Here is a 27,579-nt window from a genome sequence, read left to right as displayed (position 1 = left end):
AGTCTTCCTCACGGACAGATGCTCAGACCTGGTGCGCACCTCAACCAGGGGCTGTAGTGGCAGCCAGAAGACAACTATGGCTACAGAATTGATCTGCGGACGCGACATCTAAAGCGAATCTCACAAGAATGCCTTTTAAAGGATCTCTCTTGTTCGGAAGCGAATTGGAGAAATTAGCCAACAAATGGGGCGAATCCCCAGTGCCTCAGCTACCGGAAGATAGGAGTAAAAGATCTCAGCGTCCCTCCCCCAGAAGAACCAAGGGCAGAGGATCGCAGCGCTTTAGACCCTACTGGAACTCGCAGTTCCAGGCACCTCGTCCCTCCGGAAGGTCCCAGCCCTTTCAGAACAGACAGACCAAGAGGGGAACAGGCCCGGGGGCAGTCTCCAGCCCTGCTCCACAATGAGAATGGGCCAGCCTATCCATAGGAAGAGGATATAGGGGGTCGACTTGCCTTCTACCAAAGATGGGTCAAGATAACGTCTGACAAATGGGTTCTAAACATCATTCAGGAAGGTTACTCTGGAGTTCTGCAGCATCCCTCAAGACAAATTTATGACGTCACCCTGCCACTCCCATTCCAAGAGACTGGCAGTAGAAACCACTCTAACAAGACGTCTCAGTCTGAAGGCAATAGCTCCGGTTCCCATGCCCCAACAAAATACGGGGCGCTATTCCATCTATTTTATCATTCCAAGAAGGAAGGATCTTTCCGGCCCATCCTGGATCTCAAGAACGTCAACCATCACCTGCGGGCTCTACACTTCCACATGGAAACTCTTCGCTTCGTAATAATGGCAGTAAAACCGGGAGAGTTTCTAACCTTCCTGACCTTTCCGAAGCCTACCTTCACATCCAAGTCAATCAGGATCACCAGCGCTTCCTGTGCTTTACGATACTGGGTCACCATTACCAGTTCCAAGCACTACCCTTCGGCCTAGCAACCACCCCCAGAACCTTCACCAAAATCATGGTGGTCGTGGCGGCAACACTAAGGAAGGAAGGGATCTTGGTACACCCTTACCTGGACAATTGGCTAATCAGGACAAAGTCTTCGGAAGAGAGCTGGCAGGTGACCAGCAGAGTCGAGAGCCTACTGCAGGAACTCTGTTGGGTTGTGAACCCGGGCAAGAGCAGTCTGCAGCCCTCTCAATTGCTAGAGTACCTGGGGGCCCGTTTCAACACCAAACAGAACAAAGTCTTCCTCCCTCCCCTGAGAAGAAGGAAACTGGAACAATTACGACGATTGACCAATGCACGCCCCAAGGTATGGGACTATCTTCAAGTCCTCTGCCTCATGGCATCAACCCTGGAAGTCGTCCCTTGGGCAAGGGCCCATATGCTCCAGCGCTGCTTACCTTCACGATGGAACCTACTGCCCCAGGACTACTCAATTCACTTCCAACTACCAGCAGAGGTATGTTCTCAGCTCCAGTGGTGGCTACAGGAAGACCACCTAAGCAGAGGAGTAAACCTATCCCCACCGAACTGGATCTTGCTCACCACGGATGCAAGCCTGCGAGGTTGGGGAGCCCACTGTCGGGAACTGATGGCCCAGGGACAATGGAACAAGGAAGAGGCAGAATGGAACATAAACTGCCTGGAAGCTCAAGCAGTCAGACTAGTATGTCTGCAATTCAGCCACAGACTCCGAGGCAAAGCAATTCGAGTAATGTCTGACAACGTGACAACGGTTGCTTACATCAACCACCAGGGAGGAACCAAGAGCCAGCAGGTGTCTCTGGAGATAGACCCTCTCATGGCATGGGAGGAGATAAACCTACAAGGGATCTCGCCTCCCACATTGCAGGAAAAGACAATGTCTCAGCAGACTTCCTCAGCAGAGAGAGCCTGGACCCAGGGGAATGGATGCTGTCGACCACAGCTTTCCAACTGATAGTAAATCGCTGGGGCTTCCCAGCCATGGACCTACTTGGCCACTTGTCTCTGTGCCCAAGTCCCCAGATTCTTCAGCTGCAGACGAGAGCCACAATCCCAAGGAATCAACGCTCTTGTCCAGACTTGGCCAGAGGAAGACTTACTGTACGTCTTCCCCCCCCCCCATGGCCACTACTGGGCAGGGTCCATCCGCAAGATAGAACTAGTGGCCCCAGTTTGGCCAAGACGACCATGGTACACAGATATGCAAAGACTCCTTGCGGGGAACCCTCTGTGCCTACCTCCACACAGGGACCTTCTCCAGCAGGGCCCAATTCTCCAGGAAGATCCATCTTGATTCTCTCTTATGGTCTGGCCCTTGAGAGGACTCGCCTGAAGAAGCGTGGTTATTCAAAGGCCGTGATTGACACCCTGCTCCGAGCGTGCAAGTTCTCCACATCCCTGTCATACATATGGATCTGGAGAGTATTCAAAGCCTGGTGTGAGAACCGCGGGATTCTCCCATGGACAGCAAGGTTCCCATGATTCTGGAGTTCCTACAGGACGGTATGAAGAAGGGGTTGTCACTCAACTTCCTCAAGGTCCAAGTAGCCGCACTGGCCTGCTTCAGAGCAGAAGTGGACGGTATCTGGCTATCACCCATCTGGACATGTCCCGCTTCCTGAAAGGGGTTAAACAACTCCAAACACACCTAAAGTGGCCGGTGCCTCTATGGAATCTCAATCTATTATTAGACTTCCTAGCTGGGGCTTCCTTCAGACCAACACGTGGTCTGTCACTACACCTCTTAACATTGAAGACGGCATTCCTGGTGGCAATATGTTCAGCTCATCGCATCTCTGAGATACAGGCTCTGTCCTGTCAGGAACTATTCCTCAGGTTCACACCTGGAACCATACAACTGCCCACTGTCCCCTCCTTCCTTCCAAAAGTGGTTTACGAGTTCCACTTGAACCAAACCATCTTGCTACCAGCTCCGGATGAGCATAAGAACTATGAAGACTCACGCCTTCTTCGCCACCTGATTGTCAGCAGACTCCTGGTGCGATATCTGGAAAGATTGGTACCAGTGCGCAAAACGAATCGCTTGTTCGTTCTTCACAGCAGGGAAGAAACAAGGAGAAGTGGCCTCACGGGCGACCATAGCCCGCTGGATCAAAGAAGTAATGAAGGCAGCCTACATAGAGGCAGGAAAGCCCTTACCTCTACAGGTTAAGACTCATTCTGTAAGGGCCCAGGCAGTCTCTTGGGCAGAAACCAAGCTGCTGTCGCCCGCCAAGATCTGTCGGGCGGTAATGTGGTTCTTCATACACATCAGGTTCTACCGCCTGGATGTTCAGGCCCTGGAAGATGCAGCCTTTGCAAGGGCAGTATTAAGTGGGCCATGGGCAGCCTCCCACCCTGTCTGGGAGTAGCTTTTGTACATCCCATTGGTCCTGGGTCCATCTGGCTACATGCTAGGAAATGGAGACATTACTTACCTGATAATTTCGTTTTCCTTAGTGTAGACAGATGGACTCAGCATCCTGCCCAAGGCTGCCTGGAAAAGGAGAACCTCTGATATCAAACCTCGAGACTAAGCAAATACAGGTAAGCCGCGGCCTACCCCTAGTTCAAGACACCGACAGTTTGTCCGGTGTCGACGTTAATTGGTTGAGTGCACTGGCGATCTCCAGTTTGGAAATTAGTTGAACCAGTTCAAGTTTTACTCAAGTTTAATCAAGTTTTTTAAGCAAAGATATATCCACAATGGCTTTTCGAAGAGAATACTGAAGAGCTGAGGTTACTGCAGGGGTATATCTAGAGTGACATTGGCTTTGAAATCTGACTCAGTCTCCCATCTGCTAGCAGAAGAACACAATACCCAATGGTCCTGAGTCCATCTGTCTACACTAAGGAAAATGAAATTATCAGGTAAGTCGTTTCTCCATTGTTTTTTTTAATTGTATTTCTGTTTTTAGTGCCAGCTGGTGACACTGCTGGATGATAACAGTCTGCACCTGTGGTCGCTGAAGCAGTGCAACGGGCTGTCTGAGCTGCATGAGGAGAAGCGCTTCACGCTCAAAGCACCTCCAGGGTAACATCGACTTTCCACATTTCCCCTAGTGCTAGGAATATCCCGGGACCCTCATCCTCTTTGGCACCCTGAGGCGAGATTCCATAGCAAGGCGTAAGGAAGCCTGTAGTGTTAACACATGACCAGTTACCACCACTGAAGCAGTGAAAACTCAATGTACTTTTTCTAAGCGGATGTGGAGTAACAACTGCTTAACTCTTCTCCTGTGCCCTAACCACCCCCCCCCCCCCCCAACTGTGCTACCCGATGAAGCACAGTTATTTTTGCTTGAGCTGCTGGTCCTGCTATCTTGGAGAACAGTATCAATCCACATCCATGGACCTTGCCTCCTCCGCCTACATTTCAAGTACCTTCCTGCTGCGACATAACTTTCATCTCTTCTGATCTATTTTCTATTTATTAAAATGCATTATCGGCACTCTTCCCACAAAAAGGTTTGAGACTGATTACATGATAAAAAATATCCATAATAAGAAATGAATATAAAGGTAATCATAAAAAAAAAAAATACAAAAAGCCTGCTAATCATGACCTGTTACTAGTAAGATAATACAGGAAATATAAACTGCTCCAATGCCAACAGCTCACCTCAAGATAGTCTGCCAAGAGCTATTGGGGCGGGGGGGGGGGGGGGGGGGGAGAAAGGTCATTCAGCAGCAGTTAAAGCTGACTGGTTTCCCCCGTCTTCACACTGATGTGCTTTATAGTGCCAGCTACTTGACTATTTATATATGTGTCTCATTGGATCTCCCTTCATTTGTGGATAAGTGCAAGGTGATGCATATAGGGAAAAATAACCCTTGCTATAATTACACAATGTTGGGTTCCATATTAGGTGCTACAACCCAAGAAAGAGATCTAGGTGTCATAGTGGATAACACATTGAAATCGTCGGTGCAGTGTGCTGCGGCAGTCAAAAAAGCAAACAGAATGTTGGGAATTATTAGAAAAGGAATGATGAATAAAACGGAAAATGTCATAATGCCTCTGTATCGCTCCATGGTGAGACCGCACCTTGAATACTGTGTACAATTCTGGTCGCCGCATCTCAAAAAAGATATAATTGCGATGGAGAAGGTACAGAGAAGGGCTACCAAAATAAGGGGAATGGAACAACTCCCCTATGAGGAAAGACTAAAGAGGTTAGGACTTTTCAGCTTGGAGAAGAGACGACTGAGGGGGGATATGATAGAGGTGTTTAAAATCATGAGAGGTCTAGAACGGGTAGATGTGAATCGGTTATTTACTCTTTCGGATAGTAGAAAGACTAGGGGGCACTCCATGAAGTTAGCATGGGGCACATTTAAAACTAATCGGAGAAAGTTCTTTTTTACTCAACGCACAATTAAACTCTGGAATTTGTTGCCAGCGAATGTGGTTCGTGCAGTTAGTATAGCTGTGTTTAAAAAAGGATTGGATAAGTTCTTGGAGGAGAAGTCCATTACCTGCTATTAAGTTCACTTAGAGAATAGCCACTGCCATTAGCAATGGTTACATGGAATAGACTTAGTTTTTGGGTACTTGCCAGGTTCTTATGGCCTGGATTGGCCACTGTTGGAAACAGGATGCTGGGCTTGATGGACCCTTGGTCTGACCCAGTATGGCATTTTCTTATGTTCTTATGTATCTTGTTTAGAGCTGCAGGTGCTTTACAGGCCATTGAAATGCAGGTTGTCTTGACCATTCTGTAGGCATCTTTTGTTAATTGGTTAGTGCTTAAAAAAAAAAAAATGCACATTGAGCGTGGCTGAATTTTGATTGCTCTTTCTTCAAGTCATTTTAAGTACTCAAGTATTCTTAGCCTCTACCTTTTAGAGAAAAGAAAATGTTCCCTGTACGTACCAGGATCAGTCCAGACCGTGGGTTATGTCCCCAATCCAGCAGATGGAGTCAGCCCAAAACTCTGAGGGGGCGTCACCATAAGTACTACTACCCCCTCTGCAGGAGTTCAGTATCTTCTGACTCCAGCAGATGCGAGTAGTGGAATCTGGGCTTGCTCCCGATTGCCTATAACCTTCTTCCTTTACTTCTCTTGTTTGGGATTTTAGCCTGCTCTTTGTTAGCTTTATTTGCTTGGATCAAGTTGGCCTTCATTTAAAAAAAAAAAAAAAAAAAAGACCAAACTTAATTGGGGAGGCGTGGCTTCTTTGTTGTGAGTCTCTGTCTCTCTCTTTCTTCTGTCCCGGCGCCTGTTGTTGCTTCTCCGGGGTAAGTTGCATTTCTTCTCTGTTGGTATTTTTATTTTGCAGCTAGGTTGGACGCGACTGCCGGGGGCACCGGCCTCCTAGCGTCCTCGCCCACTCCCGCGGCCATTTTTGCGTTTCCACGTGGGCTGCAGCGGGGAGCAGGGTGATCACCTCCAGCAGGTTGTGCGGCCAGGAAGGCCCCCCCCCGCGGCGCCGTTTTGTTCTTCAGCGGGTAGTGCAGGCCATCCGGGCCCCCCCGCAGCGGCGCTCCGTATCGCGGCCCCCCCCCCCCCCCCCGAGGTTACCAGGGCGTTTTTGGGCTGCCGGGGACTGTTTTTGCTTTTTTGCTTTTTTTTCTTTTTTTCACGATCCCAATGCCGCGGCCGGCGCGTTGCTCGGCCTGCGGCGAGCCTGGATCGCGCATCTCGAGGGAGGGGATCTGCGCTCGGTGCCTCCCCGGGGGGGAAGGCACGTCGCGGCCCCTCACTAGTTTTTCTCCTCTGGCAGCCTTGCCCGGGCGGCGTGGGCCGGCCCCTCCCCCATCACTGGCGGGAACGGCGGCCATCTTGCATGCGCTCCGTCCTGAAGGAGCTCAGGCAGCGCAGGGGGATGGGGAAGCCTCTGAGGGCTCTCCCCCGAGCTTACTACCAGAAATAGATCCGGAGGAAGACCCGCAGGGGCAGGGTCCCCCGGGGCCCCCAACAGGGAATTTCCCCCCGATTAGGCTGGGGTTTTCACCGGAGTTCATCCGCCTGATGCACACAGCTTACCTTCAGGACCTGGCTGCTCCCGCGGAACCGCCACCACCCAAGCTGCCGCGACCTTCGTCCCTCTATACGGCCCCCCCCAGCTCCGGTCGGGCGTGGGGGCCTCACAGCTCCCCGTCCCCACCCGGCTCCCTGTGGGCTCGGGTGGACCTGGGTCGGCCCCAGTTTCCCCTGGGTCGGACCCTGCAGCTTCGGGACAAGGGGACTCCACTTCCGAGGGGGAGGATCCACGGACACTGCGCCTCTTCCAGCGGGAAGAGCTGGATGATCTAATCCCGCAAATCATTTAGGGGTTGGATCTCGATCCTCCGCCGGACCCTGTTGCGCCAGCTGTCGTCACTTCCTCAAAGAAGGGGGATCCGGTACTGGCAGCCCTGCGTCCGAGGGCTCGGGCTTTTCCCATTCACGAGTCGTTCCTGCAGCTTCTCACCAGGGAATGGGATGCCCCGGAAGCTGCCCTAAGGGGCAGCCGCGCCATGGAGAGGCTGTATCCGCTGCCGGAAGATTTTCTGGATCTCATCAAGGTGCCCAGGGTGGACTCCGCGGTGTCGGCAGTCACGAAGAGGACGACCATACCGGTGACGGGTGGAGCGGCGTTAAGGGATACGCAGGATCGCAAGTTGGAAGTCTTCCTCAAGCGGGTCTTCGAGGTCTCCGCGGTGGGGCTGCGGGCGGCGATGTGCAGCTCGCTTGCCCAGCGGGCCAGTTTTCTCTGGGTGCAGCTACTGCTCACGTCTCAGGTGTTGCCACCCGAGGAGGCCGCCCAGGCGGATAGGCTGGAAGCAGCGGTGGCATACGGGGCTGACGCCTCCTATGATCTGTTTAGGGTCCTCGCCCGCTCCATGGCCTCGGTGGTGGCGGCACGTCGTCTCCTATGGCTACGCAACTGGGCGGCGGACACGTCCTCCAAGTCGAGTCTGGGTTCCCTGCCATTCAGGGGAAAATTCTTGTTCGGGGAGGATCTAGACCAGATCATCAAGTCTCTGGGGGAAAATGCGGTCCATCGCCTGCCGGAAGACAGATATCGCTCCACCAGGGCATTCCCGTCCTCGCGGACCAGAGCCAGGGCGCAAAGGCGCTACAGGAATTACAGACCAGCGGTGTCTCGGCCCGCTGCTCCCAGGTCTCAGCCCTGGTCCCGTTCCTTTCGCGGGCGACGCCCAGCGCGTGCCGCTCCCACGGCGGGACAGCCCTCGCCCAAGTCCTCTCAATGATGTTCAGCTCGCCCACTCCGACGTCCCCCAGGTTGGGGGGCGGCTGGCGTTCTTTTACGAGGAGTGGGCGCAGATCACCTCGGATCAGTGGGTCTTGGACACCATAGGACACGGCTACGCGTTGGAATTTGCCCGTGCTCCGAAGGGACGGTTCATCTTCTCTCCCTGCGGCTCGGCCATCAAGCGAAGGGCGGTGCAGTTGACGCTGGACAGGCTGTGGGAGATAGGCGCCATTGTGCCCGTACCCTCCGGAGAGGTGGGCTCGGGCCATTATTCCATCTACTTCGTGGTACCGAAGAAAGACGGTTCCTTCCGGCCCATACTGGACTTGAAGGAAGTCAACAAATCCCTTCGGGTGGTCCGGTTCCGCATGGAAACGCTACGTTCAGTGATCGCAGCGGTACATCGAGGGGAGTTCCTGGCCTCCTTGGATCTGACTGAGGCCTATCTTCACATCCCCATTCGCCGGGAGCATCACCGTCTGCTACGGTTCAAGATTCTGGATCAGCATTTCCAGTTTGTAGCGCTTCCGTTCGGATTGGCAACGGCCCCGCGCACCTTCACCAAGATCATGGTAGTCGTGGCGGCTGCCCTTCGGAAGGAGGGGATTCTAGTCCATCCCTATTTGGACGATTGGCTCATCCGAGCGAAGTCTTTTCGGCATGGACAGGCGGCAGTGGCCAGGGTGATAGAGTTTCTGCAGTCCCTGGGATGGGTGGTGAACTTCTCCAAGAGCTCCCTCGTGCCCTCGCAGCGCTTGGATTTCTTGGGGGCGACCTTCGACACCCGTCTGGGCGCGGTTTTTCTACGGCAGGACAAGGCGCACGCTCTGCGGGAACACATACAGCGATTCTCTGCATTACCAGCTCCCACCTCCTGGGACTATCTGCAGCTCCTGGGGGTGATGGGCTCCACCATCGACATGGTCCCTTGGGCATTTGCACACCTGCGGCCTCTGCAAAGAGCACTTCTGTCCCGTTGGAAGCCACTTTCGCAGGACTACCAGGTGATACTTCCGCTGCCCCAGTTTGCCAGGAACAGCTTGACCTGGTGGATGGTCCCGGAGAATCTGGCTCGCGGCATGTCCCTCGATCTACCAAATTGGGTAGTAGTAACCACCGACGCCAGTCTCGTAGGCTGGGGAGCAGTCTGCGACCGAAGCGCCACGCAGGGGACGTGGTCCGCGGAGGAGTCGAAGTGGTCCATCAATCGTCTGGAGACCAGAGCGGTCAGGTTGGCGCTTCTCCACTTCCTGCCGCTCCTTCGGAATCGGGAAGTCAGAATCTTATCGGACAACGCGACTACGGTGGCCTACATCAACCGTCAGGGCGGCACTCGCAGCCCGCAGGTCGCGCTCGAGGCAGCGATGCTGATGCAGTGGGCGGAACGGCATCTGCGCCGCCTGGCGGCCTCGCACATCGCAGGCGTGGACAACGTCCAGGCGGACTTCCTCAGTCGCCAGCTTCTGGATCCCGGAGAGTGGTCCCTCTCCGACGAGGCCATGCAGCTGCTCGTGCGGCGGTGGGGCTCCCCCCACCTGGATCTCATGGCGTCCGCCCAGAACACCAAGGCTCCTCGCTTCTTCAGTCGCCGGAGAGAACGGGGGGCGGAGGGCGTCGATGCTCTCGCGCTCCCGTGGCCGGCCGATCTGCTCCTGTACGCGTTCCCACCATGGCCGCTGGTGGGAAGACTACTCCGACGGATAGAAGTTCATCAGGGGACGGTGATCTTCGTCGCGCCAGAGTGGCCACGACAACCTTGGTTTGCGGACCTCCTCCACCTGGTAATCGACGGACCCGTCCGGCTGGGACATCTTCCCCGCCTCCTTCACCAGGGACCGGTATTTTTCGACCAGGCAGAACTCTTCTGTCTTGCGGCCTGGCTTTTGAGAGGCGCCGTCTCCGACGACGGGGGTACCCGGAGGCGGTAGTGTCAACTCTGCTTCGTTCTCGGAAGACTTCGACGTCGGTGGCCTATGTGCGAGTCTGGAAAGTGTTCGAGCTGTGGTGTACCGGCCTGAACACAAGACCCACGGAGGCGTCTGTCCCGCAGATCCTCCAGTTCCTACAGGCGGGAGTGGACAAGGGGCTCGCTTACAACTCACTTCGGGTACAGGTGGCAGCTCTTGGCTCCCTCCTGCGGGGCGAAGGATCTCTGTTGCAGCACCCGGACATCGTCCGTTTTCTCAAGGGGGTCAAGCACTTGCGGCCCCCATTGCGGGATCCTTGTCCCTCTTGGAGCCTCAATCTGGTACTACGTTCCATGTCGGGACCTCCGTTTGAACCACTGAGGAGTGCGACGATCAAGGACCTCACCCTCAAGGCGGTGTTCCTGGTGGCCATCTGCTCCGCTCGGCGTATTTCGGAGCTGCAGGCTCTGTCCTGTCGAGAGCCTTATCTCCGGTTCTCCGATTCGGGTGTGTCACTTCGTACTGTGCCCTCCTTCCTCCCGAAGGTGGTGTCCGCCTTCCATGTGAATCAGACGGTGGAATTGCCATCTTTCTCTTCGTCTGAGCCGCGGTATCTCAGTCTCCTGGACGTCCAGCGTGCTCTGCGGCTCTACCTGGAGGCTACGAATGATTTCCGGACTTCTGACCATCTCTTCGTTCTTTGGTCCGGTCCCCGGAAGGGATCCCAGGCCTCGAAGACGACTATTGCCAGATGGCTGAAGGCCGGCATTGCCGCTTCCTATATTGGGGCGGGGTGGACTCCCCCACCCGGTATTGTGGCGCATTCTACACGCTCTCAGGCGGCCTCCTGGGCGGAGAGTCGCTCGGTATCTTCGCAAGAAATTTGTAGAGCGGCCACCTGGAAATCGTTGCACACGTTCTCGAGACACTATAGACTACACCTCGCCTCGTCCGTACATGGACACTTTGGCGAACAGGTTCTACGAGCGGGCCTCGCAGGACCCCACCCGGTTTAGGGACGCTTGGGTACATCCCACGGTCTGGACTGATCCTGGTATGTACAGGGAAAAGAAAATTATTACTTACCTGCTAATTTTCGTTCCTGTAGTACCATGGATCAGTCCAGACGCCCACCGCATTTGGGTTCTACTCCTGCTCAGCTGTATTGGGGGGCTGACTCTGCTCAGCTATTCCGTCTGTTACAGTAGTGTCTTTACTGCTGTTGTTTTTCACGTGTTTCCAGTTTTCTTTGTCTGTCGCCATTCTCTTGGTGGTTGACACGCTATGTTCTTGGCCTCCCACCCGTTGGTGGGACGGTTTCAGTTCTCTATTTCGATCCAGCGGCTTATTGTTGCCGTTTGGTTTAAACTTGATCCAATCAAGGGGTTTCTGTTTACTCGGGCTTTGATATACTCGATACTGAACTCCTGCAGAGGGGGTAGTAGTACTTATGGTGACGCCCCCTCAGAGTTTTGGGCTGACTCCATCTGCTGGATTGGGGACATAACCCACGGTCTGGACTGATCCATGGTACTACAGGAACGAAAATTAGCAGGTAAGTAATAATTTTCTTATTTTTGCCCCTAATTGAGATCTAGGATCTGGAGTGCTTGGTCTGACATTTGTGCGTGATTGTCAGGTTAATTTTATAGCGTCGTTCTGTTTGAATGCATAGGACCTGTTGCGCTTATTTTAATTGCCCTGCTGTATTCCAATGAAATTATAACGCTTATGAGAGTGTGCCGGGGGTCATTCCTCCTCTTCCCCCCCCCCCCCCCCCCCCCCCACACACACACACACTTTCCATCTTTTATCCTTCCTGAACATTATTATGCCTGCAAGCAATAAGAACCCTCAGTGACCCAAGGGCTGGAGGTGTGCACCACTCGGGTGCATCTTGAGTGTACCGCATATTTGACTGTCAGTAACTGCCACAGTAGTTGCAGTCTTCACCCCTCCCCCCTTGCACAAGCCTAGGTCCAACAGACAAGCATCGGAACCTGAGCCGGAGGTAGTATTCTGTAATTCTGTCATTCATTTTATCTGCAGAGCTTCTCCAAGTGCCACCCGGATCACCACACTCCTTCCGCATTCCTCCAGGGAAGTGCTGTACCTGGGGACTGAGAACGGCAGCGTGTTTGTGGTGCAGCTGCCTTCCTTCCGAGTGCTGGAGGATAAGATTATCAGCCCAGAAGCGGTGTTGCAACGGTAATCAAACCCAGTGCCCTCTCGGCTAGCACGTTTCTACCAAAGGTGTTATAGAAATCAAAATAATGCATGGACAAGTTGTTTACAGCCCTGGTGTGCTTTAAAAATAAAAACACAGAGAACTTGTAGCGCATCATCGTCTTTACTATTGAGCATTTCGCACACCGTTCAAGACCTTTTTGTGGTCACATGACTGTAAAGCTCCCTTTAAAATGTGTTCTAGTGAAATAAGTCAAAACTGGAAATTCATAGTCCTCTAGTATCTTGGGCTGGCTGTAAAGCAACCACATCCAAGGATGCGAAGGGGTAATTGAACCATCATTCTTCCTGGATCTTGCTGTCTTTACCCAAGTTATTAAATTTTCTCTCACTTTTTATTATGCATGAAGAATTTTTTTTTTTGTGCGTGATTGTCGGGTTAATTTTATAGCGTCGTTCTGTTTGAATGCATAGGACTTGTCTTCCTCTTGAGTCGATAGATTTGCAGTGAAAGTTGAAGTTGCGCTGTACGGGCTTAAAAGCCACGTGCTGCCCATCCCTTCTCGCTTCCATGAGAGTGCCCTTGCCATCTCTTGTCTGTTCTCTCTGTGTAGCCACTAATTCTCCTCCTTTCTAGTCCTCGTTTTCTCACTAATTTGGCCTTTTCAGGGAAACCAAAAAGTGCAAATTAAGCAGGTTGGCGGAGCAAACACATACAGATGTATACATGTGTTTATTTTGGATATTCTTTCCTACCTGGACTGGGCCTTGTGCTAATGTAAGAAATGAACAGGTGCTCAGGAAACAATTAACCAGTCTAAAAAAAAATTTAAAAAAATCACACAGGAGCAAGGTGCTGTGGGTTTGTGATTAAAATTAAGCACCAGTATTTTCAGACGTGAGTGCCGGGATTTCCTGTTTATGGAATGGTTGAGCCCAGGGTGGTTTAGCAACGTGTAGCTAAGGGTTAAAATGTCATTTTTCATGTCTATAATTATAGCTTGGTCATAAGCCATGGCAATACAATCCAGTAGTTTTCCCTGTGAAGAAAATCAGTCCCCTCAGCGGGAATTCTGAATTGATGTAGTACATTTTAAATTGCTCCTCAATTTGCCTGATTAGACTATTCAGTGCCATCACTTTGAAGGTAATTGCTTATTGCCAATTGATCATTGCTCATGGTATGATTTGTGTTTGTACTAAGAAAGCTAGAGGCACGAACAATTAAGTTGGTTTTCTCGTCTCCTTTGCAACAAATTATTATTATTATTTGACTCTTAATAGGGTTTCATTGATATAATTCGCTTAGCAGTGTGATTGGGTAATGGGATTGACTTGTTTGTTTGTCTTCTATCCTGCAGGGTGACTGCTGAATATCGCAACAAAAGGTCATTTGAGTCAGTGGAAGCAATACAAGAGCACCCCAGGAATCCTGACCAGATTCTTATTGGATATAATCAGGGCCTCATTGTCCTTTGGGACCTGCCAACCAGTCGAGCTACTCACCATTTCCTGGGAACCCAGGTAACTGACAGCAGTCCAGGGCAATTCTTACTATCTCTTGCAAAATGTCAGTGGTACTCTTACTGTGATTATAGTAGTGGAAAAAATATTTTGGGGTTTTTTTCCTCCTCTGTCAGTTAATCATATACTGTCTCTTTTTTTTTTTTTTTTTTTTTGTTTTGCCTCCTCTCCAAGAATAAAATCTCATCTCTGTTGCCATATTTCATACTTGTAACTCAGTGATTTTAGGGGTGCAAAGGTGGACATAAACAAATGCATGCAGTCCCGTATGTGGCGCTGTGCTCATGCCCTAAATGTGGCTGCCGTGTGTGCCATGTACATGACAACGTCTGCTTTTATTTATTTATTTTTCTTTCATAGCAATTGGAAAACGTTTTCTGGCAACGGGATGGCTGCGAGATCATCAGCTGCCATAACGATGGGAGTTATAGCCGCTGGTCGGTACGCAGTGATGCCAAGCAGTCGGAGCCCACCGAAAACAAAATGCCTTACGGTCAGTATCCGAGGGACAGAGCTCGTGCTGGGCATAAACTGACTGAGCAGCCCAAGGGAGCCCGCTTTCTATTTTTTTTCCCCCCACAGAGCTCCTTTTTTAAATGGTATTTTCTTTTTAGAGTTTTTATATTTTGTTTTATGTAGCAACTTACAATAAACAAGTACAACCAAACAAGAATCCTGGTGTACATATTAGTCAAATGTAGCCAACAGCAGATAATAATCTGCACTTCAGGAAAACCAAATGTTTGTTAAAATGGGAGAGTACCCCCAAGGAAGAGTTAGTTTGGAAGGTAAAATCTTAGGGAAAGTAAAGAAAAGCAGGCAAAACTGAAAGGAGATATAAGAGTAACTACCTTTTCTGTTAGGAAGGTTAATAAAAGAGGGAGAGTGGCTGCTATAATCCTCTAAAGAAGGAGCTGCAAAGGTAAGGAATAGGTTAATATTCATAAACTACAAGATTGCACAAAGAGGTGACAATATGAGGGAAAGCTAAGAGAATATGGGAAAGTAGTCAGGAATGCAAAGATGCAAATGGATGGAAAAAATATAGTAAAACAGGACAAGACTTTAAGATATGTTGGTGGTAGGAGGAGGTGAAATTCAGGTGAATGGGAGGAATGTGTAGAGGCTGAGGAAAAAAAAAAAAAAGAAATTGTTTAACAGCTGTTTCTGTTAAAGAGCCAGGAGCAGGATGAAATAAACACAAATAAGATTGGAAGTGAGGTAAATCTCGATTGATTTGCAGGAAAGTGTGTTCATGAGGAGCAAACTTAAAGTAGATAAATTCCCCTGAAATTCAATTAAAACTATCCCCCCTGGGCTATCGTCTGAGATGTTTCTGAGAGCAGAGCAACTAAAACTAATACTTTGACTCTGGTACTCATAGTATTTCTAGCTTCATTTGACCTCCATGTTCAGTTAATTTAAGCAGTTTTCCAGATGTAATTTCCTCCCCTTCGGAGCTACGACAGTGCCACTGAGAGTGTGTCTCACCTGTCCGGCACTATACTGACCCTCTTCATCCAGCATGCATTTTGTTTTGCTCCAGCACATGTTTTTCTATGTTGTGTTTTACATTTTATGATGTGAGATATTGATAGATATGTGTGTTTTTATCATTCCCCGCCTCAAACTGTGGATGAGACAGGTTATAAATATTTAAAAAATAAATAAAAGGGTTGGAGCTGGATGGAGTACAGTACTAAGGAAGCTTAGAGAAGTTCTGGCAGCTCCACTCATTGACCCTTTTCGATACATCTTTAGAGTGGAGTAGCTCCAGAGGTCTGGAGAAGGGCAGATGTGGTTCCTATTCATAAAAGTGGAAGTAAGGAGGCGACTGGGAACTACAGGCCAGTTAGTCTGACCTCTGGTGAGCAATATAATAGAATCTCTGCTAAAACAGTGCAATTTCTGGAATCCAATGGATTACAAGATCTGAGACATCATGGCTTTACCAGAAGCAGGTCTTGTCAGACGAATCTGATCAGTTTCTTTGATTGGGTGGCCAGAGAGTTTGATTAGCAGACAGTGCTAGATATAGTGTATTTGGATTTCAGTAAAGCCTTTGACATTGTTCCCCATAGGCATCTTATAAATAAACTGAGCACCCTTGGTATGGGACCTAGAGTGACTGGGTTAGAAACCAGTTGAGTAGGAGGAAACAGAAGAATAGTAGTAAATGTAGTTTACTGTGTGTGGGGGGGGGGGGGGGGTTACTAGCGGTGTGCCTCAAGGGTCTGTCTTTGGACCACTTCTTTTCAATATTTCATAAGCAACATTTGGAGCGATGTTGAGAAGTTTCTTTTTGCAGATTATACCAAAATCTGCAATAGGGTAGACATCTAAGAAGGTGTGGATACATGAGAGATTTAGAGAAGCTCGAAGAATGGTCTACTGTCTGGCACCTAAGACTTAATACTAAAAAAATGCAGAATAATGCATTTAGATGCAAAAATCCAAGGAAGAGGTACAGTATAGATGGTGAAATTCTCAGCATGAAGGAGCAGGATTTGAAGGTGATCTTATATGATAATCTTAAAGCAGTCAAACAGGTGGACAAGGTGGCAGCAAAAGCCTGAAAACTTCTTGGCTATATAAGATGAATGGTCAACAGAAAAAGGGAGGTGATATTACGCCTGCCTAGGTCCCTAGTGAGACCTTAATTGGAATACTATGCACTGTTCTGGAGACTGCACCTTAAAGGATATAAACCAGTTGAAGTTGGTCCAGAAGGTGGTTACTAAAATGATCAGTAGTCTTCATTCTAAAGCATATGGAGTTTCTTAGCTTGTAGCCAGTTGGACTCAGGATCAATGGGTTATATGCTCCCCTGCTAGCAGATGGAGACTGAGTTAGGTTTCAAAGCTGACATCATCCTAGATACACCCCTGTAGTGACCCCAGCCCTTCAGTATCTCACCATCTCCTAGCAGATATGAACGTGCTTTCCCTGAGGGGATCACTGTGTACCCTTTAGAAGAAGAAATTCTAACTTTAAATTGGAAAAAGACTGAGCCCCACTCTCCTGCGGTGATACCTAAAAGGTCCTTCCCCAGTTGAGAATTCCTGAGGTGATTTCCGAAATGCCTTGGTCTGGAGGCTGGTTCCCAGCATGGACTTTGCTGCTGAAGCAGCTGAAGGGCAGCAGGTGCAGGAAGCTGAGCGCAGCGGTGACAGGCAAAGCTCTTTACCCTCACAGCCGGAGACACTCTATACTCAGCCAGTAAGTGCTGAGCCCAGGTAAGAAAACAAAAAAAAAAAAAAAAAAAAGAGATAAGAGGATTCCTCCAAATTCAGAGATGGAGGGGGTTTCGGTAAGACTTCCTCTGGTCTCCTTGCTCAGCGTGCCATACCATAGTCGTTACCGATCCCTTTGGGGTAAAGGGAAGTGGGCTTCTGAGCAAGTTGAGTGGTCCCCTGGTGGGCTAGGCATACTATGTGGTTAGGCTGCGGCAGCACCATCGTCCACACATTTTTGTGCGTCTTGTATTGCCCACCATAGAGCGTCAGTACATGGGGTGCGCGCTGGCTCCGCGCATGTGCTGTGCGCATAACGCCGTGTGCGTACATATGCACACCACTTTCTAGGCGCAGAATTTAGGTAAAGCCGGGCATGCAGGCTGTATGTGCACCTCGCTGCAGCCTGCATAGGCACCTGAAATCTGTGCGCACAAAATTTTTAAGCGCAAGCTGGCTGAACATGCAGTTACCGTCCTTAATGGCTCCAGCAACTAAATCATAAGTGCCATCCTCTCTGCGCTGTTTGTCATATTAGGGCTACAGAGTCTGACCTGGATTCTTATTATGTCAGCACTGTGAGTAGGCCCAGGGAGAGTTGGCTTCCCCAGACTTTACTAAACCTGGCTGCTCTCAATCAGAGGATGGGTCAGCCACAACCTTAACCATAAATACCCTGGATCCGAGTAATCCCGGGGTTGGGTCTTCCATGGGAGAGGGAGATCCAGAGGCACCTAACCCAGTACTTCCTGGGTTAGGCATGGACCTGGCTGCCTTCTCTTGGGTGGAATTTTTTCAAGGCCTTAAAGCCTTTGTACAGGCACAGTCTGCTTCACTTGCCCCTGTCCGGACAGAACCCCAGTTGGTAAGGCCTCCCTCTCCCAGCCCTATCAGCAGACCTCTAGACATGCCTCGCCTCACCAAGGGGTATCCCTGGCAGGGACACGGACAAAGAAGGGGATCCAGACTCCTTGGAAGATGGGGAAATCCCACCGGATTTCGAACCATATCAGAGCATGTTATGTTTTTTTCCATAGAGATGAATTGCCGGCCCTGGTTTCCCAGACCCTGAAGATGCTGGGAGTTCCTGGGGCAGATTCTATGATGGAACCAAAGAAGAATCCCATCCTGGTTTTTCTACGGAAAGCATCTTGCTATTTTCCAGTGCTGGAAGCCATCCAGGGGTTAATTGACCTGGAATGGGGCACCCCTGAAGTGAGTTTTAAAGGTGGACGAGTATTAGAAGTCTATGCCCACTGAACCTGTCATTGAGAGAACATCTACCTTTCCCTAAAATGGATGCACTGGTCTGCATTGTCTCGAAGCAAACAAATATCCCAGTGGAGTGAGGAGTAGCCTTGAAGGATGCGCATGATAGGCAGATAGAGTCCATCCTTAAAAAGGCCTTTGACGCAATAGCAGTGACTTTTAAAGATTGCTTCTTGTTGTGCCTGGTAGCTCATTCATGCCTGCTCCTCTTTCGAGAGGTGGATGACTGGGGGTAAATTCCAGAGAGGTTATGGAACTTGCCGCCACCTTTTTAGCTGACGTGGGCTCTGACCTAGTCCGTACCTTGGCCAGAAGAGTGGCCTCAGTGGTAGCGGCCAGAAGACAGCTATGGCTGCAGAATTGGTCAGCAGACAATTTCTAAGGCAAACCTCACAAAGATGCCCTTTAAGGGATCACTCCTCTTTGGAAGTGACCTGGAAAAGCTGGCCAGTAAATGGAGTGATTCTCAGTGCCCTGGCTACCAGAAAATAAGAGAGAGCAGTTACAGAACTCCTTGCCCATGAAGGATCGATCCAGGGGCTCCCAATGCTTTCAACCCTAAAGAAACTTGACATTTCAGAGGTCTCTGTCCTTTGGGAGGTCTTAGTCCTTTTGGAGTCAACAGCCCAAGAGAAGGGCAAGTTCGGGTTCAGGTTCATCACGAACTTCCCAATGAAGTTTTACCAACCCACCCTCGAAACGAGGAGGTAAGGGGTCAACTGCCCCTCTTCTACCAGCAGTGGGTCGAGATCACTTCGGACAAATGGGTCCTGAATGTTATTGGGACATCAACTTCCTTATCTGCGTGGACGGGAGGAAGACCTTGCTGTGCTTGGTGTTGGAACGGACTCCCAGATATTCCAAGGACTGGGAGGGTTTGAGACTGCTTTTGTCCATGTTTACAACCCAACAGAGTTCCTGAAGCAAGGAGGTCACCCGGAGACTCTCTTCCACGGACTTTGCTCGGATCAACCAGTTGTCCAAGTACAAGTGCATCAGGATTCCCTCTTTTCTCAGTGCAGCCGTTACGACCACCATAATCTCGGAAAAAGTTCTGGGAGCAGTGACCAGGCCAAAGGTCAGTGCCCGGAACTGATAATGGTGGCCCAGTACTGCAAAGCATAGGAAACAATGTTCTTGCTGGATTGGAATATGAAGGTAGACCTCAAAGGTCCATGGAGGTTAAGAACTCGCCTGGTTGTACGGCCATTATCACAGAGCGCAGAGTTTCCATGTGGAAATTACTCGCAGGTGTCGGTCGACACTCTTATGCTCCAGAATGGAGCGAAAGGAACTCTCCTTCTTGAGTACTATGAAATAGATGGAATAACGTCCCATACTTTCCTGGGGCGCAGGTACTGGAATTATAGTCCTCATCCTGAGGAGCCTTATCAAAGTAGACTCCACTGCCTTCTTGTGCTAGGAATGACAAGTAGACATCAACCTGTCCTGAGGAATGCTGTGAAATTCCAGCACAAATCTTTCTCGTATGACATTCAGGACCCATTTATTCGAAGTGATCTCGACCCACCGCTGGTAGAAGAGGGACAGTCTACCCCCTATCTCCTCATTCTGAGGGTGGGTTGGTAAAACTTCATTGAGGAGATTGGGACGAACCTCCTTTCGGCCACTGCACAGTCTTTCCTTGCACTTTTTAACCCTGAAAACGGTGTTCTGGTGGCTATATGCTCAGCTTGTTGCAACTGTGAACTACAGGCATTGTCATGTCAGGTAGTCTCGGAGTTTCATTTGAATCAGTCCTTTTAGCTGCCATCCTTAGTTAGGCACAAGGACACGGAAGAATACTGCCTCCTACGCCATTTGAATGTCAGTAGGCTTGTGGTGTGGTATCTGGAAGTTTCAGAACTGGTCCGCAAGACGGACCACTTGTTTGTTCTTCATGGTGGAGGGAGGCAGGGTGAACCAGCTTCGTGGGCTACCATAACTTGCTGGATCAAGGAGGTGGTCACGGGAGCCTATGTGGAGGCAAGAAAGCCATTACCCTTTCATGTTAAAGCTTAATCCACTAGGGCTCAGGCAGTCTCCTGGGCGGAAGCTAGACTGCTGTCTCTCGTAGACATCTGCCCAGCGGCGACATGATCGTCCTTACACACTTTTTCTCTAGGTTCTATTGCCTGTGCATTCAGGCCCGAGAGGACACAGCCTTTGCAAGAGCAGTGTTAACCGGACCGCGGGCAGCCTCCCGCCCCAATTGGGAGTAGCTTTTGTACATCCCCATAGGTCCTGAGTCCATCTGGCTACATGCTAAGAAATGGAGAAATTACTTGCCTGATAATTTTGTTTTCCTTAGTGAAGACAGATGGACTCCGCATCCTGCCCACAGTTGCCCAAGAACAGGGCCAAGGAATCAACCGTGAAATGAATATCAATTCCAAGAGATTATGGGTAAACAGCCGCCCAATCCCTAGATCAGGGCATCTATAATCTTGCTGGGATTCAGTGTTTTTTGGCTGAGTACAGTTACAGTTATCCGTTTTTAGTCAAATTGGTTTTAATCAAGTTTTTCAATATGTCCACCATGACCTTTGAAGAGAATACTGAAGGGCTGAGGTCACTGCAGGGGTTTATCTAGGGTGATGTCAGCTTTGAAATCTGACTTCATCTCCATCTGCTAGCAGGGGAGTATATAACCCGTTGGTCCTGATTCCATCTGTCTATACTAAGGAAAACGAAATTATCAGGTAAGTAATTTCTCCAATAAAATTTAAAGATCCAAACACACATACCCTAGAGCAGGGGTGGCCAACTCTAGTCCTCAAGATCCCGAAAGAGTCCTGGTTTTCAGGATATCCGCAATGAATATGCATAACATTTGTATACAGTGAAGGCAGTGTTTGCAAAGCTGTCTCATGCATATTCATTGCGGATATCCTGAAAACCAGAACTGTTGTGACTCTTGAGGTCTGAAGTTGGCCACACCTGCCCTAGATCAGGGGTGCCCAAACCAATCCTTGTGGATCCCCCCATCCAGTCAGGTTTTCAGGATATCTCTAAAGAATATACATGAGATTTATTTGCATGCACTGCCTCCTATGATTGCAGATATTTCTCATGTGTATTCATTAGGGATATCCTGAAAACCCAACTGGTGGGGGAGAGTTTGAGCACAACTGCTGTAGAGGAATGACGCGATAGGGGAAGTAAAAATAAAGATATTTTAAATTTTACAAGGTTTCTATGCACAGGAGGTGAGCCTCTCCAAGGAATGTAGACTCTGGAACAAAAGTCATAGGATGAAAGTGAAAGGGGGTCGACTTGGAAGTAATTTTAGGAATTATTTCTTTAAAAATGCATGGAACAGCCTTCCCATAGAGATGGTGGATACCCGGATAGTATCTGAATTCAAGAAAGATGGGATAAACAGGTTCCCTGAGGGTGTGGTAGGGATTGTAAAGATGTGGATGGGCAGACTAGATATGCCATATGATCTGTCTGCCGTCATGTTTCTAGTTGTGTATTGCCCATCTCCATTCTGCTAAAAAAAAATAAACATACTTAAAAACAAAGTACATATAGAGCTCTTTGAATGTTTGGCGAGTCGGATCTACACAGAAAGCTTCAGGTTCAAAAGATGAATAGTGTCATTGCTGTATATTAGATTTGGTGATTTTTGTCCAATATATCAGTTCCATTCAGTTAGCAGACTCGTTCTTTCTCCTAGACAAGCAGGATATTAGTCCTCACACATGTATGACATCATCCAATAGAGCCTGGCACAAGAAACTTATGATCCCTGGGAGGAGGACACTGCGGAGTCGTCCTCAGAGGGTCTCCCCTCGGAACCCTCTCCAGAGGAGTGAAGGTGGTCTCCCCCTGAGGACCTGACCTTCGTAGGTTTTGTGCAGGCGATGGTAGAGGCCATCCCATTTCAGTTAATGACTGAGGAAGATGCCCAGCACAATATGCTGGAGATCCTCCAGTTTGTGGAGGCTCCTAAAGAGATCACGGCGGTCCCGGTACATGAAATCTTTAAGGAGTTGCTGTTGAGGATTTGGGAGCACCCCCTCACTGTTCCTCCCATTAACAGGAAGTCAGACAGGGTTTACCTCATCCAGGCTACAGGATTCAAGAAGCATCAGCTGGCACACCAATTGGTAGTTGTCAAATCTGCTCTCAAGAAGGCTAAGCACTCTCAGACCCATGCCTCGGTGCCCCTGGGACAGGATCACAGAGCGCTGGATGCCCTTGGGAGTAAAGTTTTTCAGGGGGCTTTGCTCATTGCTCGCATCATCTCCTACCCAGCTCTACATGAGCCAATACTCTCACAACCTCTGGAAGCAAGTGCAGGAAGCGGCCGAGCAGCTGCCTCAATAGCAGCAAGACACCTTTGTCACTGTTATGTCAGGGCCTGGAGTATGGGAAACAGTAGGTGAGCTCTACCTATGATGTTTTTGAGACTGCAGCAAGAATCTCTGCAGCGGGAATCAGCTCCCGCAGAATGGCATGACTGCGGGCCTTGGATCTTTGACTGGAGGTACAGGAACGACTTGCTGACCTGCTGTGTATGGAAGAGAATCTCTTTGGAGATAAGGTGAGAGATACAGTTGCCCAGTTGCGAGATCACTATGAAACCCTCCAGCAACTCTCCACCAGCACTTCAGACCCGCCCTCGTCAGCCAGGAGGTCGGCGAGACACGGGCAGAGGAAGTCTTTCTATCGCCAGAGGAAGTACTATCCTCCGCCCTCTTGCTCCCATTCCCAGATGATGAGCTCTCATGGCCATCCCAGGGGTACCGATTGAACCTATTTGATGTATCTCCAAATTCTCCTCCGTGACAATCTTGGGGGACTGTGCATCAGGAGGTACTGCTTCAGGAGATCCCTGTCCTCTTAAAGGCCAGAGAGGTCGAGCCTGTCCCACCAGGGCAAAGAGGGCAGGGATTCTACTCCCGGTACTTTCTGATTCTAAAGAGAGCAGGGGGATTCTGTCCCATCCTAGACCTAAGGGCCTTGAACAGGTTTCCCAAAAGAGAAAAGTTCAAGATGGTTTCCCTGGTCACCCTGATTCCCCTCCTGCAAAAAGGGGACTGGCTAAGTTCCCTTGATTTAAAGGACGAATATATCACATCAAGATCTTTCCACAACACAGGAAATATCTCATATTTGTGGTGGAAAAACAGCACTTCTAGCACAGAGTATTGCTGCTTGGGCTAGTGTCAACCCCACATGTCTTTACGAAGTGTCTGATCATGGTGCGGGCACAGCACCGCAGACTGGGAATGCATGTTTTCCCTTATCTGGACGATTGGCTGGTCAAGAACGCCTCTTGGGCTTGACTATCCGGGTACTGGAGTCACTAGGGTTTGTCATCAACTACCCAAAGTCTCACCTCTGCCCATCACCTCAATTGGACTTCATAGGAGCCCTGCTAGACACGGCTCAGGCCAAGGCCTTCCTACCGTATTCCAGGGCGGCCACTCTAGCATCTTTGGCAGAGCCAGCAGGTTTCATCTCGCCATATGTTGAGACTGGTTGGCCTCATGGTCACAACCATCCATGTCACTACCTTGGCATGTTTACACATGTGCAGTGCCCAATGGACCTTAAGGTCGCAGTGGCGCCAAACCACGCGTAACCTTTGGGTTCACATCCGCATCACTCTGTCCCTCCTGGACTTGTCCTGGTGGCGAGTTCTTTCAAATTTGGAGCAGGGAGTCCAATTTCAGGCTTCCTATACCCAGAAGGTCCTCGCCATGGATGCGTCCACCCTGGGATGGGCTGCCTAATAGACCCCACACTCGGGGTCTATGGTCTGCCCAGGAAGTGCGGTGTCAAATATTTATTGTAAGAATTTGTATTTATTATTTAGCTATTTACATTGATCTGTTACCACTTGGTCCTGTTCTCTCCTTTACCTCAAGTTCTAAGTTCCTACAAAGTTAGCCTTGTTATTTTATACCCACTTGTTTGATGTAATTTTCCAATATTGGTTCTGTGTAAACCGAAGTGATATGTACTAGTACATGAACTCCGGTATATAAAAGCCTTTAAATAAATAAATAAATAAATAAATAAATAAATAAATTCCTTCCTGGAGCTCTGGGAAATCAGGTAAGCTCTATGGGCTTTCAGAAATCAGCTGTCCAACAAAATTGTCCTGATCCGAACTGACAATCAAGTAGCCATGTGGTATGTCAACAAGCAGGGAGGCATGGGCTCATACCTCCTGTGTCAGGAAACTGTCCAGATATGGTCCTGGGCCCTGTCCCACAGGAGGATGCTCAGGGCCATGTATCTAGCCATAACGGAGAACATGATAGCGGACAGACTGAGTGTGCCTTCAGACCCCACAAGTGGTCACTGGACTAGGGGGTTGCAGACTGGATCCTCCGCCTCTGGCGACTCCCAGATGTGGACCTGTTTGGGTCCCCCTGCAACAGGAAGGTGACTCTGTTCTGTTCCCTGTACAGGACAGATGGCAAACCAGCCTCTGACACCTTTGCTCGCCATTGGGGCAAGGGTCTCGGGTATGCGTATCCTCAGATTCCTCTAGTATCGAAGACTCTCTTGAAGCTTTGACAGGACTGAGGGTCTATGGTCCTCAAAGCTCCTCAGTGATCGAGACATGTCTGGTTTCCACTCCTTCGGGGGTTGTCCTTCCAGAAACCGATCAGTCTGGGGTCTTCCCCAGATCTCACCATGCAGGATCAAGGCAGACTTCGGCATCCCAACCTCCAGACCCTGGCATTGACAGCCTGGATGTTGAAAGGCTGATCCTATAGCTGCTTGGTCTCCCTGCCGATGTGTCTCTGGTCCTGGTGGCTTCTAGAAAGTCTTCCACTAGAAAGTCTTTTGGGCTGAAGTGGAAGAGGTTTTCCATGTGGTGTGAGCAAAAAGCATTAAATCCATTCTCCTGCCCCACACAAAAACTGCTTGATTACCTCTTGCAGCTGTTGGAGGCTGGCTTAAAAACCAACTCCATTAGGGTCCATCTCAGTGCGATTGGCACTTACCACCACGGTGTAAAGGGTAAGCCCATCACTGTACAGACTATAGCTGTACGCTTTATTTGGGGCCTGCTTCAGTTGAAGCCTCCCGCTGTGTCTCTTTTTTTTTTTTTTTGAGCCACTGCGCATCAGTGACCTGACTTGGAAGGTCATATTTTTGGTGGCATTCACTTCAGCACTCAGGGTCAGCCAGGCCTTAGTGACTTATTCATCTTACACTAAGTTTTTTATCACTATAGGGTGGTCCTCTGTACGCACCCCAAGTTCCTGCCTAAGGTGGTGTCTAATTTCCATCTTAATCAGTCAACCGTCAGGCCCATATTCTTTCCCAGGCCTCATTCGCACCAAGGCGAATGAGCCCTGAACAGTTTGGATTGCAAGAGAGCCTTAACCTTCTACCTGGAGTGGACAGAAGCCCATAGACAGTCCACCCAACTTTTTATTTCTTTTGATAGGAATAAGTTGGGAGTTGCCATTGCCAAACAGACACTATCCAATTGATTAGCAGATTGCATCTCCTTCTGTTATACCCAAGTGGGACTGTACCTTAGGGGTCTTGTCAAGGCTTATTCTATCAGAGCCATGGTAACGTCTGTGGCCCACTTGTGTGCAGTTCCCATGGAGATCTGCGAGGTGGAGTTCTCTCCACACATTCACATCACACTACTGTCTGGATAGGGATGATCGACATGACAGTAGGTTCCCGCAGTCTGTTTTCCGGAATCTCTTTGAGGTGTGGAACCCAACTCTCCCTACCTAGGGCCCGTTTTTTGGGTTCAGGCTGTCTCCCCCTCTGTAACCAACAGCTCTGTAGTGGTTGTGCCCTCTGGCACCTGGTTAGGTGTTTGTCTGTCCCCTTTTGTGTTGGGGAGCAGTCTGTAGCTAGGGATTCACCCATGTGTGAGGACTACCATCCTGCTTGTCCCAGGAGAAAGCAGAGTTGCTTACCTGTTCTCCTAGGACAGCAGGATGTTAGTCCTCACGAAACCCGCCCGCCACCCCACAAAGTTGGTTTTCTCCTAGGGTTTATTTTATTTTTATCGTAATTCTATGTTACGGTACTGAAGAGGGACCCCACATGGATTTAGGGCATTCTGGGCATGCTCAGTGTGCCTAGTCAAATTTCTAGAAACTGACATAAGTTTTGCATGCCGTGCTGCATTGGATGATGTTACCCATGTGTGAGGACTAACATCCTGCTGTCTTAGGAGAACACCTGTTACAGGTAAGCAACTCTGCTTTACTGCTAGGAAAAGAGAAGGCAATAAGTAAGGGAAATAAAATAGCACTTACTATGAAGCTAATAAGCATCGGCAGGTGTTTTCCTCCTCTCTGACTTCTATTGATGTGGGTTCCCTGCAGAGGTTGGATTGCTTCTGCTATACTGTGAATGCTCAGTTTTTTATATTTAACACGCGTCCCCACAGTAGAATGCATTACCTAGTGATATGAAGACATCTGGAGATCCATGTCTGAGGCACAGAGCTCTCGAGGTGTGAGTTTCTGTTGCTCTGTTAGAAATTTTATTTGGCTGTATTCTCCAAATCATTTTACAGCTGAGGAACTTTTTCCTTGTTTGTGGGTTTTTTGTTTTGTTTTGTCTTTTATTATTTCAGATGCTGTTCTAGCTTTCAAAACTGACACTAAATTTGTGTTTGCAGGTCCTTTTCCTTGCAAAGCCATTTCTAAGATCCTTTGGCAGACAAAAAAGAACGGGTAAGTTACTCTCATTTCACCTCCTGCTATTGCTTGTAATCACTTTCAACAAAAGTCTGTAAATTGTGATCCTTCAGATGATTGCAAATTATTAAATCATTATTAAAAATTATAATTTGATATAGCAAAGCTTGTTGATGTGAACAAGAGATTACTGATTGGTTTGAGCTCCAATTAGACATCGCACACACAACTTCCACAATCCCAGACTTGATCTTGCAGTGCATAATAAAACTGCGTTTGCATTTCCACTTCTTTCACCCTTTCTTTACCTCCAAAATGCACATAATAAGTTAACGCTCTTTCTCTCCCTCGCGCTTTTTAGACCTCCGTATATTGTATTTCACGGAGGGATGCCCCGAGCCAGCTATGGCGACCGGCACTGCATTTCTGTCATCTTTGGCAACCAGCAGACAGCCTTCGACTTCACATCCCGTGTCATAGACTTCTTTATCATTTCAAATGCAGACCCAGCTGCAGGTAAGCTGAGGCTGACGCCTGTTTCCTTGGGTGGGAAGGGCGGCAGCCTTGTCCCCTGGTCTGCAGATGCTCTGGCTGTATCAGATACTAGGGCCCTAATGATGGTATTGTCCCATGGCCCTGCTGTTGTGGAGCTTGCAGATGTCTGA

The 27,579-nt window shown here is 49.3% G+C and overlaps 1 protein-coding gene across 1 annotated transcript in view; it reads left to right on the top strand.

The window, feature by feature from the left end:
• Positions 1 to 27,579, top strand: part of LLGL2 (LLGL scribble cell polarity complex component 2) — a 126,748-nt gene that overhangs the window by 77,338 nt on the left and 21,831 nt on the right. Inside the window, exons 5-10 of the mRNA XM_029600517.1 lie at positions 3,862 to 3,977; positions 12,103 to 12,261; positions 13,602 to 13,764; positions 14,125 to 14,257; positions 26,896 to 26,950; positions 27,276 to 27,430. Of these exons, the coding sequence (XP_029456377.1) occupies positions 3,862 to 3,977; positions 12,103 to 12,261; positions 13,602 to 13,764; positions 14,125 to 14,257; positions 26,896 to 26,950; positions 27,276 to 27,430 (781 nt within the window). The remainder of the gene's footprint in view (positions 1 to 3,861; positions 3,978 to 12,102; positions 12,262 to 13,601; positions 13,765 to 14,124; positions 14,258 to 26,895; positions 26,951 to 27,275; positions 27,431 to 27,579) is intronic.

The sequence above is a fragment of the Rhinatrema bivittatum genome, chromosome 4, assembly GCF_901001135.1.
Source record: "Rhinatrema bivittatum chromosome 4, aRhiBiv1.1, whole genome shotgun sequence".
Taxonomy (NCBI): Eukaryota; Metazoa; Chordata; class Amphibia; order Gymnophiona; family Rhinatrematidae; genus Rhinatrema; species Rhinatrema bivittatum.
The sequence above is the reverse complement of the archived record's forward strand: the minus strand, read 5'-3'. Positions and strand labels throughout refer to the sequence as shown.